Source organism: Tachysurus fulvidraco, chromosome 5, assembly GCF_022655615.1.
Source record: "Tachysurus fulvidraco isolate hzauxx_2018 chromosome 5, HZAU_PFXX_2.0, whole genome shotgun sequence".
Classification (NCBI taxonomy): Eukaryota; Metazoa; Chordata; class Actinopteri; order Siluriformes; family Bagridae; genus Tachysurus; species Tachysurus fulvidraco.
Window position 1 is genome coordinate 8645390 of NC_062522.1, and position 20401 is coordinate 8665790.

A 20401-nucleotide genomic window follows, 5' to 3' on the forward strand; every position below is an offset into this window, starting at 1 on the left:
AGAGCAGCAAACAGGGCGAGAGCATCAACAAGCTGGAGGTGAAGGGGAAAGTGGCGGTATGAGCAGAGCTTCTGCTCAAGGCTTCGAGGAAAACGTATCATTTAGTGTTTTAACACAAAGCGACTCCGAACGTAAAGAGCAGAACACCTCAGGACCGATGTACAAACATCATCAGCGAGCCGAGCAAGAAAAGACACATCAAGGTGCCAAGTGTGGGACACAGTCATTGCAAAAGAAAGAAAACATTGGACACGTCAGTTATTTATCATCCAACGATATCTCTATAGAGTTTAAAAAGAAAAAAGAAAACCTATGTTTAAAGGACACTTAGACTGTATTTTGAAAGAATAGTTTATTATTATTATTATTATTATTATTATTATTATTATTATTATTATTATTATTATTATTTTCTTTTTTAGGTACGATCAACTTGAATTTATATTTTCTTATAAAACGAAAAGATATGATTCATCATTTATAGCAGTATTATGCCATTTTTGGTTTTGTTTCCAGGAATGTGCCATATTTTATTTTAGTATTTTATGTTTTTTCGAAGGCTTATGATGTTACATTTTATATTGTTTTATTTTTTTTCTCAGTATTAGAAATGGCTGTGTAGACACCCCCCCCCCCCTAGGATCATGTAGTAACTTGTTTTTATTTTATTTTTTTGTACTCTGCTGTGCTGTTATCTTCTAAAGTGAACAATGCAATACTTGCACTTTAAACAGGTCACAGGTACTTTTTTTTTATTTCATTATGAACAACGAGGAAACGTTTACGGTAGGTTAGTGAAAAAACTTAACTCAAATTTACATTTTTTTTTATAACTGCATTTGGGTGACGAGAGGGGGGAAATAGAAAAGATGTACGTCATATATGTACATCAGAGTTAATATCCTTGGTACTTTTAACCGAGTCAAAATGTGAAGACGAATTCAGTCAGTGCTATCTAGATGTTATACATCTGGACTCCTCAGTAATTTGGCTGGATCCAGTCTGTATATATTTTTACCTGCATGTAAGACACATAAAACACTTAAATATAAATCCCTTATCATACGGTTGAAATGTTTCCCTCTTCAGATCAATGATCATCTTTCAAGCTTAAGGAGGTTAAAGCTATAGATGTATTTGTTCATTTTCTGTTCCTTTTTAGTCATGGTTCTTTTTTCAGGACATACAGAGCACTGACCGCATTGAAACATGGACACGGCTTGTATTTACTTTGTGATTGTATAGTTTTTTTTTTACTGCTTTTTCCCCCTTTCATATGAACAAGAGCTCAGTGACTGTAGCAGTGGAAATCCGAGCTTGCATGTATGTTATTAAAATACCTCAGTTTTCCATCGGTTGGGTTTGGTCAGTTTTCTTCAGACAGTTCAACCTGTTTGCTTTTTGATTTATTATGGAGTTTTCTGGAGTAACTAATGTGACAGAAATACAAGGCAATACATTTGTCTTATAGGGTTTTCTAGTGTGTACTTCAGTATCTGGTGCTGGTGTACATATTAATTTGTTTATTTGTTCTAAGTAAGTGCAATATGACATCATTTCATATATTTTTTCTTTTTTTTCTACAGAGGCATTTTTTTATAGTGCTCCCTACAAACGTATTGCCCAATCATTTCAAGTCCAAACTTATCTGTTAGTTTGAGACCTGTTCATGTCATGTATAATGTTATAAAATTGAGTAATTTCATCCAATCGTTGGTATGTTTTCGTCATATATTTTTGGGTTTCTTTTGGATTCTCTAGTTCTCTAGTGTACATTTGTAGGTGTATTAGTCATGCTAAATAGTCTCTAGGAGTGAATACAGGTTTCCAGGCTTTATTCCTACTTCATCGGCCCCAGGATCGTTGTCGGGATCCACTGGAAACAGTATTTATAATAATGTCTTATTCTACTAGTTAATTTCAGGTCTGAGATTATTTTACTTCATCCTTCATCAAGGAAAAATAATTTGTCTTGTACTTTCATTTTATATTATTATTATTATTATTATTATTATTATTATTATTATCATCAGTATTATTACTCGTAATAATAATGATAAGATTACTATCATTAATGATTATACTTATTATTAATATTAGTAGTATGCTTATTATTATTATTATTATTATTATTATCAGTACTAATTATTAATCGTAATAATAATTATAATAATTAATGATAAGATTACTATCATTACTGTTATTATAAATAACAATAATGTATTAATAAGAGTATATAAAATACATAACGTTAAACAACAGACAGAAAGCCGCGTTTATTTTGTTAAGAACGACTTTCAGTTTGGTTCAGAAGTGTTTATTAATATTTTTTCTTGTTTTTGTCCATATTGTTGACCCAGACTTTTATGTTGAATCCGTTTCCCGCGCGCTGCTGCTTTCATACACAGTAATCAATAATGGCGGAGGTAAGAAAGAGATCACGCTTATAAATAAACCCTTACAAAACTCCTAGAGCTACAAAACTGTCGTTTCTCGGTGCTTCACCTGAGAGAGAAAGAGAGAGAATGAGAGAGAGCTAGCTAGCTTGCTTTCTGGTTTGTTTATTTACCTCTGACTTAATACACTTCCACTACCAATGCACGCTTAATCAGTGCGTTAGCTTCCCTAACTAACCTTTTTTCCCCCACCCTAGTTTGCCAGATAGCGCTTTATAACATGCGATCACTACTACTGTACTAAATAGTGCGCTAAAATAGTGATCAATAGTGAACTCTAACGGGTGCGCGCGCAGGATTCTAGATCACTATTTACTGCGTTAGCAGTTATGCTATAGTGTTGTTTAAAATAAACGCGCTAATTCGGACCGAGACGGCTAGGTTTAGCTCGCTAACTGTAGATAAAGCGGTTGATCGAATCCGATGTGTTATTTAAGCTTCTCATTCGTCATTTAACGTGGTTTATTTAGCCGAAGACGATCGTTTTACAGCTAAAAACGTTAGCATTAGGATGCTAAAGCGTTAGCATTAGTGCTAAAAACATTAGCATTAGGATGCTAAAGCATTAGCATTATTGCTAAAAACATTAGCGTTCGGATGTTTAGGTGCTGTTAGCTTTAGCCGCTAGTCACAGTTTGGTTACAGTAAACACAGCCATGTTAAACGTTACAAAAAAAAAACACTCCTTTAAATAAAACTTTACTCGTTTACCTGTATAGCTATGGTTGAAAAGATTACTATGATTAAAATGGGGTGTTTGTGGACCTTTTTCTGATGTCACATCATATCAGAAGTCAGTATTAGTGCTTAAATAAATCATATTATTATACTTATAATTAAGTGTCACAAGTGTATGTTAAGGATTGAATGAAATGCACACGAAGTTAATTCAATTTCAATCTTCTGACCTTTGTATTAAAAGCTAAATCCATTTTAACGACATTAAACCGTTTCTTTAGTTGGATATAATATAATTTAATTTAGACGCACAGTCGTTATACTGATATTACACTATCACTCGTGTCTTTTTTATCAATGCTGATTTTTTAAAGTATTTAAAAAAAACATCCGCCTTCCTGCCGAAACCCGGGATCGAACCAGGGACCTTTAGATCTTCAGTCTAACGCTCTCCCAACTGAGCTATTTCGGCGTGTGGTTGGTTAGGTGATTAATGACATGCTCAGTTCAACGTCAGTCCTATTTCAACACTGCGATTTCTAATCAACTTTGGAGTTGAAGGTCTGAAACGTTCTTGTTTTAATTTGGAAAGTTGACCTGAATTGCATTGTTGCATTGATTGAGTTTTGTATATTATTGTAGCTAGACTATATATATATATATATATATATATATATATATATATATATATATATATATATATATATATATATATATATATATATATCACCACACTGTATAGATATAGATATAACACCTTTAGGATCGACAAACCTATTCCACAAATTGAGGTCCATGCTGACATCTTCTGCAAAAGTTGGAGTGGAAAAACCTCAAGACTCTAAATATTTTGAGAACTAATTCAGTAAGCATTTACAACGTGAGTGATTGGCACCACCTAGCGGTCAGGGATATTATTTACATTTCTGGTATTTAGCAGACACCCTTATCCAGAGTGACTTACAATTTGTTTTGGTTTATATTATACAACTGAGCAATTGAGGGTTACGTGCCTTGCTCAGGGGCCCTGCGGTGGCAGCTTGGCGGTCTTGGGATTCAAACTCATCACCTTCTGATCGGTAGTCTAACGCTGTAACCACTAGGCTTCCACCACTCTTCCGATGGAACATAATCTTCATCCTCAGATTCGTCAACATCACCTATGTGAATAAAAAACGCCATTTAAACGGTTAGGTAGGAACGTGATGTGTATTTACTTTAGGAAATCAAATGTGAATAAACATACCATCAAAGTAGTTGCATGGTCCAGAGTACATGATCTGAGCGGTGCTGAGTGTCCTGCTGCCGTCAGGAGACTCCTCTCTGGACGATCTCTGTACCTCGTCCTATCAGTACTCCTTACGTAAACAAGCACACAGAAGAGGAAAACTATTAACATCTTTACCACTCTTACACACATGACTTCCAAATGCTTGATTTTTTATTATTCTTTTTTATTAACCTTGTTTGACTTAATGTTTCCATGAGCACTACTGCATCCCTACATCCCTTTATCCCTTTATTAAACCATATCCCAATCATATCTCGTTATTGACCGGAGCCTCAAAGTTAATAATTCAGATTATGTCTGTGATTTAACAGCAGTTCGTTTCGAGGTTATATCTGAAGTGCTGCTTCGTATTCTGTGGGAGGAAAAAATAACATTTTGCCTATTTCTCTTTTTCTCCAGCTTTCCATAAATGGAGCAAGGACCAAAGGTAACAATCACCAATTCATATTATTTCCAATAATCTGCCAGCTCATTTTAAACTCCTCTCTCATGTATTCCTGATAAAGTCACTGTTTGAATTCACTTCACTTGTCATGACCTAATAATTTTCGGTTAAAAGCAAACAATAATCATGAGTAAATAGATAGAAAGATAGATATTTAAAAAAGGAATGGCATAGAACAACAGAAAGAAATCGTCTCGTTAAACCTGAATGCGTTTCAGGCGTGCAGGATGAGGACGAGGAATTTGAGCCCACTGCAGACATGCTGGTCCATGACTTTGATGATGAGCAGACGATGGAGGAGGAGGAGAAGCTGCAAGGAGAGACCAACTTCAGCTCTGAGATAGACGATCTTACTCGAGTGAGTTACAGCTTTAAATAGAAGGGATTTCAATAAAATACAGTTTTGAGCAGGAAACATGACCGCAAACTTTAAGCTGTGGATCTTCTATAATGCGTCAAAAAAATGTACAGTGATTAGAAAAGTAGCAGTGGATTATTGAAGCTTTTTTGTTAACATTAACTGGATGTCCGTTTCTGTTAGAGTCACAGCTGTATGGCAAATGAACACAACTTAAAGCCTACACGAGCAATGAGATCGAAGAATAAAATAAGTCAAGTCAAGAAGCTTTTATTGTCATTTCAACCATATATAGCTGTTGCAGTACACAAATGAGACAACGTTTCTCCAGGATCAGGGTGTTACATAAAACAAAGACAGGGCTAAGGACTTAGTAAGTAGTCCTAGCCACATAAAGTGCATCTGTGTGGCCTGGTGTAAACAGTGCAGGACAAGACAGACAAGACAGTGGAGGACAATACAAACAAGACAGACAAGACAGTGCAGACAAAAGGTCACAAGACAATACACAAAATACAAAAAAAGACAGTAAACAAAAAACAGCGCCGACCGACCAGTGTCAATACTGTATGTAAATACTGTAAGTTTAGACAATATTGCATGCAGTAATACTCGAATGAACACAGTTTCTTAGCAGCAGGTCCCTGAGATAGTGTATAAGATTCTGCATAAAAACAGCAACAACTGAAATATTGTACAGTATGAGCAAAATGACTGAAATGTTAGGCAGTGTATGCAAAGAGCAAAAAAAGCAAAAAAAAAAAAGTGTGCAAAACAGCATGTAAACAGTCTGATGAATGTAAGCATGTAAACAGTCTGATGAATGTAAGCATGTAAACAGTCTGATGAATGTAAGCAGCATGTAAACAAGTCGATAGATGTATATTAGAAGTGTGTGTATGTGGTGTAGGTCTGTGCAGTCCATACAGATGATGTGTGTGTATGTTGTATGTTGTGCTCAGTACAGCACAGTACAACTTAGGTGTTGTAAGAAACCCGTTTGATAAAAAGTTGCTTAAATTCATTATGTACCGCGTCAGCTATATATGGATGAAATGACAATAAAAGCTACTTGACTTTAAGGTTTAACATTTCTTAACGCTAACTGATGTGCCACAAATAATGTTAATCATGGAAACCTTGTTACTGTAATTCATTACCTGTATGTAATAATCCTACTTTTTTTTATATATGACATCGTTCTTTTTTGAATATTTGCTTTCCTTCACTATGTACTGGTTGTTTTTTGTTTTGTTTCATTTTTTTTTTTTTTTTTTCCAGGAAGGAGAGATGCCTCTCCACGAGCTGTTAAAATTGTATGGCTACGGCGCCGCAGACTCAGCAGATTCGGAGGATGAAGGACCTGAAGAACAGGATGTTGCAGAGGTCGACCAAAGCAGTAGTGCTCATGGAAGCCTTAAGTCAAACAAGGTTAATAAAAAAGAATAATAATAATAATAAAAAAAAATCAAGCATTTGGAAGTCATGTGTGTAAGAGTGGTAAAGATGTTAATAGTTTTCCTCTTCTGTGTGCTTGTTTACGTAAGGAGGACAGAGAGGACGAGGTACAGAGATCGTCCAGGGAGGAGTCTCCTGACGGCAGCAGGACACTCAGCACCGCTCAGATCATGTACTCTGGACCATGCAACTACTTTGATGGTATGTTTATTCACATTTGATTTCCTAAAGTAAATACACATCACGTTCCTACCTAACCGTTTAAATGGCGTTTTTTTTTTTATTCACATAGGTGACGTCGACGAATCCGAGGATGAAGATTATGTTCCATCGGAAGAGTGGAAGAAGGTAAGGTTTCAAAACTCCCTAAACTTACAACCGAAGGTTACGTATAGTCACACAAATGAATTGGTATTTATCTTCGCATGAACAGGAAGTGAAGGTTGGGCCAATGTACCAGGCTGAGACGCCGAGTGTCCTTTGCAAATATAAAGACAATGAAAAAGGTAAGAGAAATAATTGTTTATCGTGACTGTAACTATTTCATCATAGAAAGAAAAATCTCTTGATTACAGGTAGTAACATTTCTCAGTTTGAGATTCATCTTAAGATAGAAAGGAACCTCTTGTGTCTTGTGCTGTAGGCTTTCCAAACATTTTGACATTCATTTTGAGATTATTTAGACATTACTATATGACTGTATATAAGGTATAGCTCAACATTTTAACCTCATTCTTATACTTTATATTTTTATCATGTGAGAATTCAAGAAGGGCGTTTTATTATTAAGTTAATTGAGAGCAACGCAGCAATTTTTCAACAGTTCGTTTTTTAAAATTAAATATTTATTGAATGTTATCAGACGGGGGGCACGGTGGCTTAGTGGTCAGCACGTTCGCCTCACACCTCCAGGGGCGATGTTCGATTCCCGCCTCCGCCTTGTGTGTGCGGAGTTTGCATGTCCTCCGGGTACTCCGGTTTCCAAAGACATGCACGGTAGGTTGATTGGCATCTCTGGAAAATTGTCCTGACTGTGTGAGTGAAGGAGAGAGTGTGTGTGTGTGTGAGTGAATGAGAGTGTGTGTGTGCCCTGCGATGGGTTGGCACTCCGTCCAGGGAGTATCCTGCCTCGGTGCCCGATGACGCCTGAGATAGGCACAGGCTCCCCTTGACCCGAGAAGTTCGGATAAGCGGTAGAAAATGAGAGAGAGAGAATATTATCAGTTTAATGTTACATTCAGTGTTGTGGAATGTGTGCAAAACAAGTTAGTTTCTGTCATGTACAGTCTTATACAGAATATACGACTGAAAATTTAGCCTTACTGTTAAATCAAAAACCATAAAGCTTTCCATCATGAAGTTTTCCCCTGTTGGAAATTGTAACGTTGCAGCTTTATTTCTGCCTGTTACAAAGTGCTGACACCGGAGACTCCTTCCTGAAACGTTCTAATAAAAGCCTCCGCACAGAAACCTTCATCATATCAACAGCTACGCATTTTATGTGACGCATCCACTACGCAAATCCTCATTAAAATTCGCTGATGATTCTGTAATTGTCAGTTTACAGAGTGAGGACGACACAACGCAGGGTCCTGTGGTTGATGATTTTCTGAGCTGGTGTCAAAATGCTTTCTTAAAACTAAATGCTCTCAAAACCAAGGAAATGATTATTGATTTTAGTACGCCGAGGAAACAGTATAAATACTCGGGTACTATTTTGGACAATAAATTGTCCTTTTCTCCAAACACTGAGGTTTTCTCCAAGAGGGGGCTGCAAAGATTGTATTGTGGAAATTAAGGTCATTAAATGTGGACAAAACACTGATGAGTATGTTTTACAGATCCTATGTTGAGTCATTGCTGTCTTTCTCACTTGTGTGTTGGTTTAATTCTCTAAATGTGAAAAATAAGAGAAGTTTAGAGAGAATTGTAAATCAGGGAAGTAAAATAACAGGGAGAAAGCAGACGTCTATGGCCCAGTTATACTGCAGAGGGGGTTTTGGGGAAAGCCCAGAGTATATTATCAGATGATTCCCAGCCTATGTATAATGAGTTTGACCTTCTCCTCTCGGGTATTAGGTACAGGATCATTATTAGTAAAACAAATAGGTTCAAACATTACATTTGTCCCATCAGCTGTTAAACTTTTAAATACGAGGTAAAGTTTTTAATTCTTTTGCAACAAAATTGCCCTCGGGAAATGAAATAAAGTTGAACTGAACTGGACTTGAACCGAATGAGATGTTATTGTAAAAATATTAGCGTATTCTAACCAGCGCAGATCAATCAGCTTTGGGAATTTAACATCTAATTTTTTTTATTTTTTTTTTACATTTATTTAATATCGATTATATTTACTCTACTTTTCCGTCTTAATTCTAGTGTTTTGCAGTGCACATGTCAATCACAGGTCTTTCCTATCATGTTGTGCAATCCTAGTATACGAGAACGAGGATCAGCTCCTGTGGAATCCGGAGCTGCTACCAGAAAACGAAGTGGTCGAATTTTTAGCTGAAGCTTCGAAGCGAATCGGAGAGGAGACTGGAGTGGACCCTGTCCCAGAAAAGCCTCTAATCAAAGACAACGAGGAGGTAAATCTCTGTCAATACTGTTGTCTTATAAGAAAGCTGTCCATCTGGATGCTCTGACTGCTGCAAAACATCCATCATTGTCTATATTACAGGCTCTCTATGAGTTGATAAAATGCAATTTTGATAAAGAAGAAGCTTTAAAAAGACTGGAGTTCAACCCCAAGCCTGTTAAAGGTAAGCGTTTAAAGTTCTCACTTGACAAAGTTGTTTTGATGACGTTAAACGATTTAAGACATTAAGCAGGACTCATTTTAGAGTGTCACAGTGTTTCCTCTGTGTGAATGAACGGGAGCATTCATGTTCTCAAGCAACATTACACACAGGATGATCTTAATAACTCTCTTTCACTTCAGATGAGCTTCCAGTGTGGACCGAGGAGGAAAAACATGACTTGGAGCAAGAGGATGGAGTGTGTGGAAATGATTGTAAGCCTGTGCAAGCTGATAAGGTGAACTTGGTAAACCTATTTAAACTATACAGTAGATGGCTTGGAGGACTGTAACTTCACGTAACATGTTTGCACAGCAGTGATTCTCTGGTTTTGTTACAACTTTGGAACTTCTGGCTTACTCTAAATTTCCCCTCATGTGAATGTGTGTGTGTGCACGATACCTTGCAATGGACCGGTATGTTTTATCCCCTTTCACTCTGGGGGGCGATTCAGGACAAAACTTATAAATCCTTTCTTAATCATACAAAGTCTGAATGCATCTACACATGCAGCATAGCAGAAGTACAGGACGAAACTCAGCTATAAAACTACAAAGACCATTTCTATACTTCTGTAAAGCAGAAGCTAACCAGCTTCGTGGTTAGCACGTTCGCCTCACACCTCCAGTGTTGGGAGTTCGATTCTCGCCTCCACCTTGTGTGTGTGGAGTTTGCATGTTCTTCCCGTGCCTCGGGGGTTTCCTCCGGGTACTCCGGTTTCCTCCCCCGGTCCAAAGACATGCATGGTAGGTTGATTGGCATTTCTGGAAAATAGTCCGTAGTCTGTGATTGTGTGAATGAATGAGAGTGTGTGTGTGCCCTGTGATGGGTTGGCACTCCGTCCAGGGTGTATCCTGCCTTGATGCCCGATGACGCCTGAGATAGGCACAGGCTCCCCGTGACCCGAGAAGTTCGGATAAATCTGGAGAAAATGAATGAATGAATGAATTTCAACCTAAACAAAACACAATTCCAACACCAAGCGACAAAATAAACAGACAGAACAAATACGTAAACATTAAACATTGCGTACGCGACAAAACTGACACGAGCGTTCGGCCACTAGACGTTACAAACACAACCAGATTCTATTTATTTATTTGTTTTTACTTGTATTTATTTATTTATTTATTTGATTTATTTATTTGTTTCCATCTCCTCTTTCTCTGACCTGGTAATATATATATAAAACAAAATAACAGCAACTACAGAGTTCTTTATAAAAACTACATGACCGTGTATTTGAAAGCGTATTTTAATTTAGTTTTAAATGGCAATTCAAATTACAAATTGATTTTTTTTCTTCTTTTTTTCTTTTGACAATTTTATAGTTTATTGCTCAATATAGTAAATATTTTGATAGTTTCTTTAGATTCTTTAGATAGGATTAATAATAAAAAAAACGACAACAATAAATTAAACAAATAAAACACTTATGTCTGAAACTATAATTAAGAAAAAATTAAGAACAAATTAAAAGTTGTGGTTCTTGTTTCAATCACTATATTAAACCAGTCCAGAAGAGTTAAATCTGTTTGGTGAGTTAAAGTATATTAAAGATCACACTGTTATTATTTGTGTGTACAACAGATCAAACTGTGGAGGAGAAAACCTGATCTTCATCCTGCTGTCGTGTGAGTGAACCTTTTTTCTGTAAAAAAAACCCCATAAAATCCATATAGAGAAATCTCAGAACAAACAAATAAATATAAGAATATAAAACAGTAACAACATATATGACACAGGCTAATTTACTGTATTTTACTAGACATTTTTTATTCAAGAATGTCAAATGTTTCCAGAAACCCACTGTTTAATTTTTTTTTTTAGTTCAAATTCCTTCTTTATTTTAGGTTTCGGTATAAAAATGTCGTTCCATTTCATTTTCCAAACAAAAGTTTTCTTTTATATATTTGATTATTTAGTATATATTTCAGCCATAAACAAAATTACTGTAGTATTGTTAAACTGTCAACTTTATTATGATAAAGAAAAATTGTAAGCACGATATATTTTTAAACATATATTGTTATATTTCGTATATTTCTTTAGCTTAAAACTGATGCTAAAATTTTAAGCTAATAAAACGTGACTCTTGGCTTCTCTACAGCATTTCTGAGCTATAAGCTTTTTAACAGAATTTAGTCACATCTACATTACAGCACAGTGAAATCTTTCTTCACATATCCCAACTTTGGAGGTTGGAGTTAGAGCACAGGGTCAGTCATGATACAGGCTCCTGGAGAAGTGGGGGTTGTGGGAAAAGAATTTTTTTAAGTCATTGTTTTATTTCCTTTTAGTTCTAGCATATTTCTGTGGATAATATAGAAGCCCACTTTTGGTTTCTGTATCTCATAAATATCGAAGGAAAGGGGCAAGGTAATTCAGGGTATCATCTGTCTCTTTGCACCATTTGTCCTATTGTTATGTTAATTGATTAAGGGTGGGTGAAATTCCAGGATCTGGTGTGGGGGCTGTTACATCCTTTCATGTTTTGATGGTCACCCGAGTGTTTTGTCGCTATCTGATGGGACTGCCCCCTAAAATGCGTATATTTACAATGTATTACAACTTACTGCACAAGGATATCCAAGTCTCCTGGTCTTCTCTGGAAAAAGTTTACAACAGGGTTAAGGGCCTTGCTCAGGGGCCCAATAGTGGCAGCTTGAACCCTGATGCTCTGATCAACAACCTAGAGCCTTAACTGCTTTAGTATACTAATTTAAATGAAAAAGTATATTTTTTCTAAGCGTATTTGGTCTCCCGATGATGAGTGTGGCCATCAGCTTTTTCGTACACTTAACATCGTGTCAAGTGACGTTTATAAGTGTACATATGTACGTGTGTGTGTTCAGGGACTCCACAGAGCAGACGCCGGCTGAGGCGGAGCACACAGAGGTCAGCCGTGCAGCTACTTCTCCTACAGGAGCTTCTAACTACAGCAGCTATCAGTTAGACAGTGAAACCAGCAGCACCAAACACAACGGTTAGTCTGATGCTTATCTGTTCTATTCAATCCTCAAACCTGATTGGTCAGAAAATGCTGATCAAGTTATAACAGCAGCTCTGACAGAAGTAGCAGATCTGACTCATTGTGATGTCGTACATAATCTAACCGAACAAAAAAAATGCCATCTGTAAGGAGACTGTTATTTAAGATTTAGGGAAGGAGTCTCCAGTGTCAGCACTGTGTATCATTTCTACACGTCAGGACAGGGGACTTTACTCTCTTTCCTGTTTCTCAGTAGATAGCAGGTTATTTTTGTCTGATTAATCTCTAGGGTAAAAAACACAGGCTGGTGATGGAATGTTAGGAACCACAAATAAAAAAATGTCAAGTTGTTCTTTATTTAATAAAAATATCGATAGGATTGGGAACGTAAGAGGTGTAAGAGGAACAAAACACTTCAGTATGCGCTGTTATGTAGTAACTCTGCTTCATGGGGCTCCACATCGCACCAATCTGTCACTGATTATTCTCCAATAACAGCACGACCCATTTGATTTGTTACTTATTACACGACTGATGAAAAAACCTCGCATGACTTATGGGTATGAAACTGTAAAATAAACTATAGGTGCTATTTTGAATTGATTAAAGTTAGAGTTATAATAGAGTTTTGATATTATAACTCCCTTTTACTAAAATGCTATACACTTTATACACTCAATACAATACACTGTTTACACACCATACTTCACCTGGACATTCTAAGGACACTTTAACTCGGGCCTTGCACAGCACAGTGCCACTTTATACACTATTTACACATCATACTGCACCTGGACACTTTAAGGACAATCTTTAAAAACCATACACATTTATATTTATGTATATGTATATACATTATTTCTTCATATTCTCCATATATTTCATGTTTTTATATAGTTTTCTTATATAGTTTTCGACTTATATAGTTTATACTTTCTTATTATTTTATTCTTTTTTTATTTTTTGCTTTTTTTTTAATACTTTTTTATACCGGACAGTTGCATAAAGCATTTCACTGCATATTGTACCGTGTATGTATGTGTATGTGACAAATAAAATTTGATTTGATTTGATTGATTTTGATGTTTCACTTCACACATCTCTGTCTCTGGTTAAACAGATTTAATACTGTACCCGTGCCCTATTCAAAGGGTGAGAGAGAGCTGATTAATGTGAACTAATCAGATTTTCGTTTCTATACTTCAGGTGCAGATCCCTGTTTCGTCGATCCCTCTTTCTCGGATCGTCCCTCATCAGACACACAGGTTCGTTCCAGCACCGATCCCGACATCAGCAGCTCAAACAAGGACACGGTTAGACGGCAGCGAGAGGACGAGGAGAATCCAGAGAGACCGGTGAAAAAGCAAAAGACCGATGTGGAGTTTCTTACAGCAGCAGCGGTTTAGATTGTACACAGAGGATGCAGAAGTTGCAGATATATCTAGCTGCATTTCAGGGATTTAATAGTTTGCTGTTCTGATCTAATTCAGCAACATGATTTACACAGCCAGAAGTTTCACGTGTAATGATTTATCGCTCTGTGTAGGTTCAGGATCATAGATAAGTAAAATTCATTGCATATTTATGAATCAAATCTAGACAAGTAGGAAAATTGCTGTCAGTGATATTAGTGGCCAATGATTTCCTACAGCTTTAACAGTGATATTTACTACCCAGTTCATTTTATTACTCTTAATAAAATATTTTACAGTCGGTATACAAAAGAAAACTCCATCACACAAAAATCGGACACGTTCGACTACGCGCTGTTTGACGCCGTCTTTTTCCACATGAAAGGTTAATTGGGGAACTTCCTTTTTCATATTATTCCAAAAAAAAAGTTGTTTGTAAGAAAATACGTGCTTATTTTTGTATTTGATAGCTATTTATATTTTGTATACGGTTCTGGTTGAGCACAGGCTTCAAGGGGAAATGTAAGACTGAATATTTATTTCTAACGTACTCTGTGTCAGTAAAGACCATTACAATTATCGTTTCAGCCTCACAATGTTTTCTAAAGTTTATACACCTGTTCCATTATGTCTGAAGGATCTTATTACTATATGTTGTTTTGTTTGTATGTTTTTCATGATGTAAGTGGTATAAAAAACTTTGACTAGTACTAGTACTACTAAATAAATACCCACTGAATTGTCACATTTCATGGGTTGACATTTTTAAAAAATAAAGTTCTTAATTATTTCTCTGAAAGCAAAAGTGTTTTCTGTCTTTGATTTAATCAAGAAAAGAGTAAATCCTGACCCTGATGGAGTTATTCTACATACACTGTGTTACAACAGCAAAAGTATAATCGATGATTGTTATTGTTTTAAGACTTAGACTAATTATCAGCTTGGGCGACTGGGACATACAGATTGTTGAAGTGGTTTTAGCTTTTTATTGGAAGTAGATTCAGCAATCAGGGAACAGGAGAAGAGAAAGCTGTTACAGACGGAAAAATTGAGAAAATGAAAATAAAAAAAAATAAAAAAAACTCAAAACAAAAAAGGTATGTAATCAGTGTTGACATTTAAAGGCAGGGTCTCCGATTTTTGAGAAATACTTCAGAAAACGGAGTCAGGTAAATAATAAACAAGAATCAAAACAAAAAACAAAAACTTTTAGCCAATGAGCAGAAAGGGGCGGGGCTTGTCAATATGGGTGGAGAGTGTTCAGTGCGCATGTGTGACATTAGCAGAAAGCGGTTTTAACATTGACATGGAGGATAAAAACAAAGAAAGAAAGCGAAGAAAGGCTTACGATAAGGCAAGAAGTAGGACGTGTTAATATAGGATCAGCTTTCCAGCGCTGGAGAGAACTGAAGGAGCGGGAAGTTGGCGCATATTCACAGATTGGAGTTTCCCGAGTCAATAACTCTTGAGCTAAACGCTGTTACTACACAAATAACACCTCTTTTCTATCGTAGTAATGTAGAGATGCAGCTACAACCACGTTTTGTGTAGTAACCGCGTTTAGCTCAGGAGTTATTCACTCGGGAAACTCCAATCTGTGAATATGTGGCCGACTTTACTTAAGACGCCAAGGCGCCTTTGTCCTTCTTGATAGGTGAGTAACGTTGGTTTTGCTTTGTTACACAGAACTAATATATGCCTTTGTCCTTTACATGATTATGCTTGTGTGTCATTTTTACTTGTTTGTTTATCTGCAATCGTATTGTTCTTCCCTTCAGCTGTGATGACACATTTCTTTCCATTATTTGCCTGGGTTACGTATGTATGTGTGGGCGGAGCTATCGATACAGGGGTGGGACCCATTTGGGTTAGGGACGTGTTTGTTTTGGTGATTTCAAATGTCGACATTGGCTTTCAAAAATCGGAGACCCTGCCTTTAAAGGTGGGGTCTCTGATATTTAAGAAATGCTTCATAAAACTGTGTTGGGCCACAAAACAAAACAAAAATCAAAGCAAATGTGTAGCCAATGAGCAGACAGGGGTGGGTCAATATGGGTGGAGAGAGTGTTCAGTGTGTGACATTAGCAGAAAGCGGTTTTAACATTGACATGGAGGATAAAAACTAAGAAAGAAAGCGAAATAAGGCTTATGATAAGGCAAGAAGCAGGACCCGTGCTAATGAACACACTCTCTGCCCATATTGACAAGACCCGCCCCTTACTGCTCATTGGCTACATGTTAGTTTTGTTTTTGTTTTGTTTGCCAACCCAAAGCAGTTTTCTGAAGCACTTCTCAAATATCGAAGACCCTGCCTTTAAAAGTGCATTATTCAAGATTACTAATCACACATCATGTCATACAGGTTTTCTCCGAATCATTTTACCTTTTCATGATTTTTGAACAATGAAGACAATGATTACTTCACCTTTAATAGGCTTCACAGCGCACCGCAGTGTTGTAACTACAGCAGGAAAGAACAAATTGTGTGCACATACTGATCCTGCTTCATTACAGTTCTGATTGGTAATGTTAATCCTCAGGACATAGTGACCTATGAATGACCTACTATTACAATAGCTACCTACCTTTTCTAGTTACCGGGAAAACACCTTGCCCACAGCTTACACTGAAGAAGAAGAAGAAGAAGAAGAAGAAGAAGAAGAAGAAGAAGATGATAATGATTCAATTAAATTCAATTCAATTTTATTTGTATAGCTCTTTTAACAGTTTTGTTCAGAGAGGATGTAATAATGTCCCCATTAAGAAGAAGAAGAAGGAGGAGGAAAAGGAGGAGGAGGAAGAATAATGACACTGTATCTGCAGTACGTGGGTACTTCTACATTACCATTTTATGTAACTCATTTAAATCTTTTAAAATCTGTATATCCTGCACTTGCTGCTATTGCACTCTGATTAGACCTAAACTCAATTTTATTGCCTTGTACTTGTACATGTGTAATGACAATAAAGTTGAATCTAATCTAATCTAAATTGTTAAACAACCACCAGGTGTCAGTGTTACTCTTCAAAAAAGAGAAATCCAACCGGACAGCAGATTTAATGTCTCTATGAAGCTCCCCGTGTGTGTGTGTGTGTGTGTGTGTGTGTGTGTGTGTGTGTGTAAGAGTGTGTGAGTGAGTGTGTGTGTGTCGTCTTCTTCTTCTTCTTCTTCTTCTTCTTCTTCTTCTTCTTCTTCTTCTTCTTCTTCTTCCTATTATTATTATTATCATTATTATTGAGACTTTGGCATATAAGAAGCTGGGGAAGTCGTGGCCTAATGGTTAGAGAGTCTGACTTGTAACCCAAAGGTTGTGGGTTCGAGTTTTGGGCCGGCCACGACTGAGGTGCCCTTGAGGAAGGCACTGAACCCCCCAACTGCTCCCCGGGCATAAATGGCTGCCCACTGCTCCGGGTGTGTGTTCACAGTGTGTGTGTGTTTACTGCTGTGTGTGTGCACTTTGGATGAGTTAAATGCACAGAACAAATTCTGAGTATGGGTCACCGTACTTTGCCGTATGTCACGTCACTTTCATTTTCATTTTCATAACATATTGTTCAACTTAGATCTCCCATCTAATATCACCACCCGCTGTCACTGATACACAAATACACACAAATATATTTAAATACTTTAAAGCACTCCCTTCTGAATAATTTCAATGAACATATCAATGATGATAAATTCATTCATTTATTCATTTTCTACCGCTTATCTGAACTTCTCGGGTCACGGGGAGCCTGTGCCTATCTCAGGCGTCATCGGGCATCAAGGCGTCATCGGGTATCAAGGCAATTACACACTACGGACAATTTTCCAGAGATGCCAATCAACCTACCATGCATGTCTTTGGACCGGGGAGGAAACCGGAGTACCCGGAGGAAACCCCCGAGGCACGGGGAGAACATGCAAACTCCACACACACAAGGCGGAGGCGGGAATCGAACCCCCAACCCTGGAGGTGTGAGGCAAACGTGCTAACCACTAAGCCACCGTGCACCTCGACGATAAATTATCAATTATAATAAAAAAAAAATAAACATGACAGAAATTGAAATACTGTTCAAAATCTATTTATGTATTCATTTATTTATTTATGCCATATCAGCAGCAGCAATGGCTATATTCATGGAAATATCGGTAATCAAACTGGACGTAAAATATCACCTGTTTTAACAGATCACATCCAAAACTTAGACAAAGACTAGATGTAAAAATCTACTGCAATGTTCTACATAAAAAGCCTCTCATAATGCAGTAAGGAAGTGTCAGCTCTTCTGAAAAGCAAATACTTCTCTCTGAGAACACACACTAAGTGATGAAGGTCATTATAATAATGTAGAGGGATGAATAATAGAAAATGGCTTGTGGCCTTCAGATTATTAGGCAAGACGTTAAATAGGTTTAGATTAATAATATCTAACATGAATAATTGGAGTAACTGACATCTTAACACCAAGAGGTGAAAGGTTGTATGTAAACAGCAAGCTTTCAAAATTTCTAGCATCATCTTGCACTCAAAAGTGTTACAGTACCAACATCACACCGGTGATCGCTCGATCTCAGCAGTACGTCTTCACAGGGGCCGAAGATCTAAATGTCACCCATCAGACTAAAACGAATGAATTACAACGTGGAACACAGGTAACCTTAAAATATTCCATCCTACACCAAGGCTGTGGACAAAAGGAAAGTGATATTTCAATATGACAAAGATGAATGCACTGGTGAGTGACACTCTGTTGTGTTAGAATGGACGTGTGAAGGCATCAGATCCCCTGGGAGTGTTAAAGGGCATTTGGTTACCGTGCAGAAAGGAGGTTGAGGGCAATTCATGTTCTAAACCTATTGTAGTTAATCCTACAGTGAAGTAGCAGATGGGCAAATCTTTATTTAAATATGGTCCTTAAATATATACAGAATCTTTAACATAAGCATCAAACTGACTTTTGTATCAGGACAAAAATATCCTCACCGCCAGTATACAACCATTTACTCGTGTATGTATTCAGACCTCCACATTTTAATGTATTGTACAATCAAGGACTGGAAATGTCCTTTGAGTGACTCAGGACATGAACAGAATATCTGTGAGAGACACGATTCACCCTGATGAGAATGTGTTTCCTTTTGAGTCTGGTTCCTCTCGAGGTTATAACACTGTGTCCATTCCAGTATTTCTGCACACGTAATATTGTCAGAACATACAGTATTACACTGGTGGGCACTGTTTCTGTTTATTGTCTTTTGTGTATCGTCTTGTTATTTTTTGTCCTGCACTGTCTTGTCTGTCGTGTCCTGCACTGTCTTTTGTCCAGCACTGTCTTGTCTGTCTTGTCCTGCGCTGTCTTTTGTCCAGCACTGTCTTGTCTGACTTTTCCTGCACTGTCTTTTGTCCAGCACTGTCTTGTCTGTCTTGTCCTGCACTGTCTTTTGTCCTGCACTGTCTTGTCTGTCTTGTCCTGCACTGTCTTTTGTCCTGCACTGTTTGCACCACCAAGTCCTTAGCCCTGTCTTTGTTTTATGTAGCACCCTGATCCTGGAGAACCGTTGTCTCATTTCACAGTGTACTGCAACAGCTATATATGGTTAAAATGACAATAAAAGCTTCTTGACTTGACTTGAGGTTTCTTCCTCATATGGCCTTTTCCCTCAACACTGTCACCTCTGCCTTGCTCACTAGGGAAAATTATAAATTCAAATGTCTTTATATTTATATTCAAACTGTATATTTTTTATTCAGAATATTTCTCTTCTTCTACTTTCAGCTTTTTTGGCCACAGCGAATCATCTGTTGCTCCCTAACTATCCTCGGCATCCTCGACTCTCGCACCAATTACCTTCATGTTTTCATTTAACACATCCATATCTCTCCTCTTTGGCTTTCCTCTTGACCTCTTACCTGGCAGCTCCATCTCCAACATATACAGTACAGACCAAAAGTTTGGACACACCTTCCAAAAGTTTGGACACACCACCTTTTCAACAGGACAATGACCCCAAACACACCTCCAGGCTGTGTAAGGGCTATTTGACCATGAAGGAGAGTGATGGGGTGCTGCACCAGATGACCTGGCCTCCACAGTCACCGGACCTGAACCCAATCGAGATGGTTTGGGGTGAGCTGGACAGCAGAGTGAAGACAAAAGGGCCAACAAGTGCTAAGCATCTCTGGGAACTCCTTCAAGACTGTTGGAAGACCATTTCAGGTGACGACCTCTTGAAGCTCATCAAGAGAATGCCAAGAGTGTGCAAAGCAGTAATCAAAGCAGAAGGTGGCGACTTTGAAGAACCTAGAATAGGACATATTTTCAGTTGTTTCACACTTTTTTGTTATGTACGTATATAATTCCACACGTGTTAATTCATAGTTTTGATGCCTTCAGTGTGAATCTACAATTTTCATAGTCATGAAAATAAAGAAAACTTTTTGAATGAGAAGGTGTGTCCAAACTTTTGGTCTGTACTGTATATGTGTGTGTGTGCGTGTGTGTGTGTGCGTGTGCGTGTGT

General features: G+C 37.4%; 2 protein-coding genes and 1 non-coding gene across 3 annotated transcripts in view; 2 read left to right on the forward strand and 1 right to left on the reverse strand.

Annotated features, from left to right (window-relative positions):
* The window catches only part of slc35d1a (solute carrier family 35 member D1a), a 12582-nt gene extending 11230 nt beyond the window's left edge, over positions 1-1352 (forward strand). The window contains exon 12 of the mRNA XM_027154449.2: positions 1-1352. This exon is cut by the window's left edge and continues 47 nt beyond it. Coding sequence (XP_027010250.1) covers positions 1-62 — 62 coding nt within the window. The 3' untranslated portion in view covers positions 63-1352.
* A 993-nt stretch (positions 1353-2345) lies between these two features.
* Positions 2346-14690, forward strand: mier1a (mesoderm induction early response 1a, transcriptional regulator). The gene is made up of 13 exons (XM_027154444.2): positions 2346-2426; positions 4825-4852; positions 5089-5228; positions 6510-6659; positions 6776-6887; positions 6979-7034; positions 7120-7192; positions 9126-9277; positions 9370-9451; positions 9631-9725; positions 11078-11121; positions 12343-12473; positions 13686-14690. Exons 1-13 carry the CDS (start codon positions 2418-2420, stop codon positions 13883-13885), a joined length of 1272 nt encoding a protein of 423 aa, XP_027010245.1. The 5' UTR covers positions 2346-2417; the 3' UTR covers positions 13886-14690.
* Positions 3534-3606, reverse strand: trnaf-gaa. Its single transcript has one exon. It is a non-coding gene; the product is annotated as a tRNA-Phe (tRNA).
* Positions 14691-20401: the final 5711 nt, after the last annotated feature.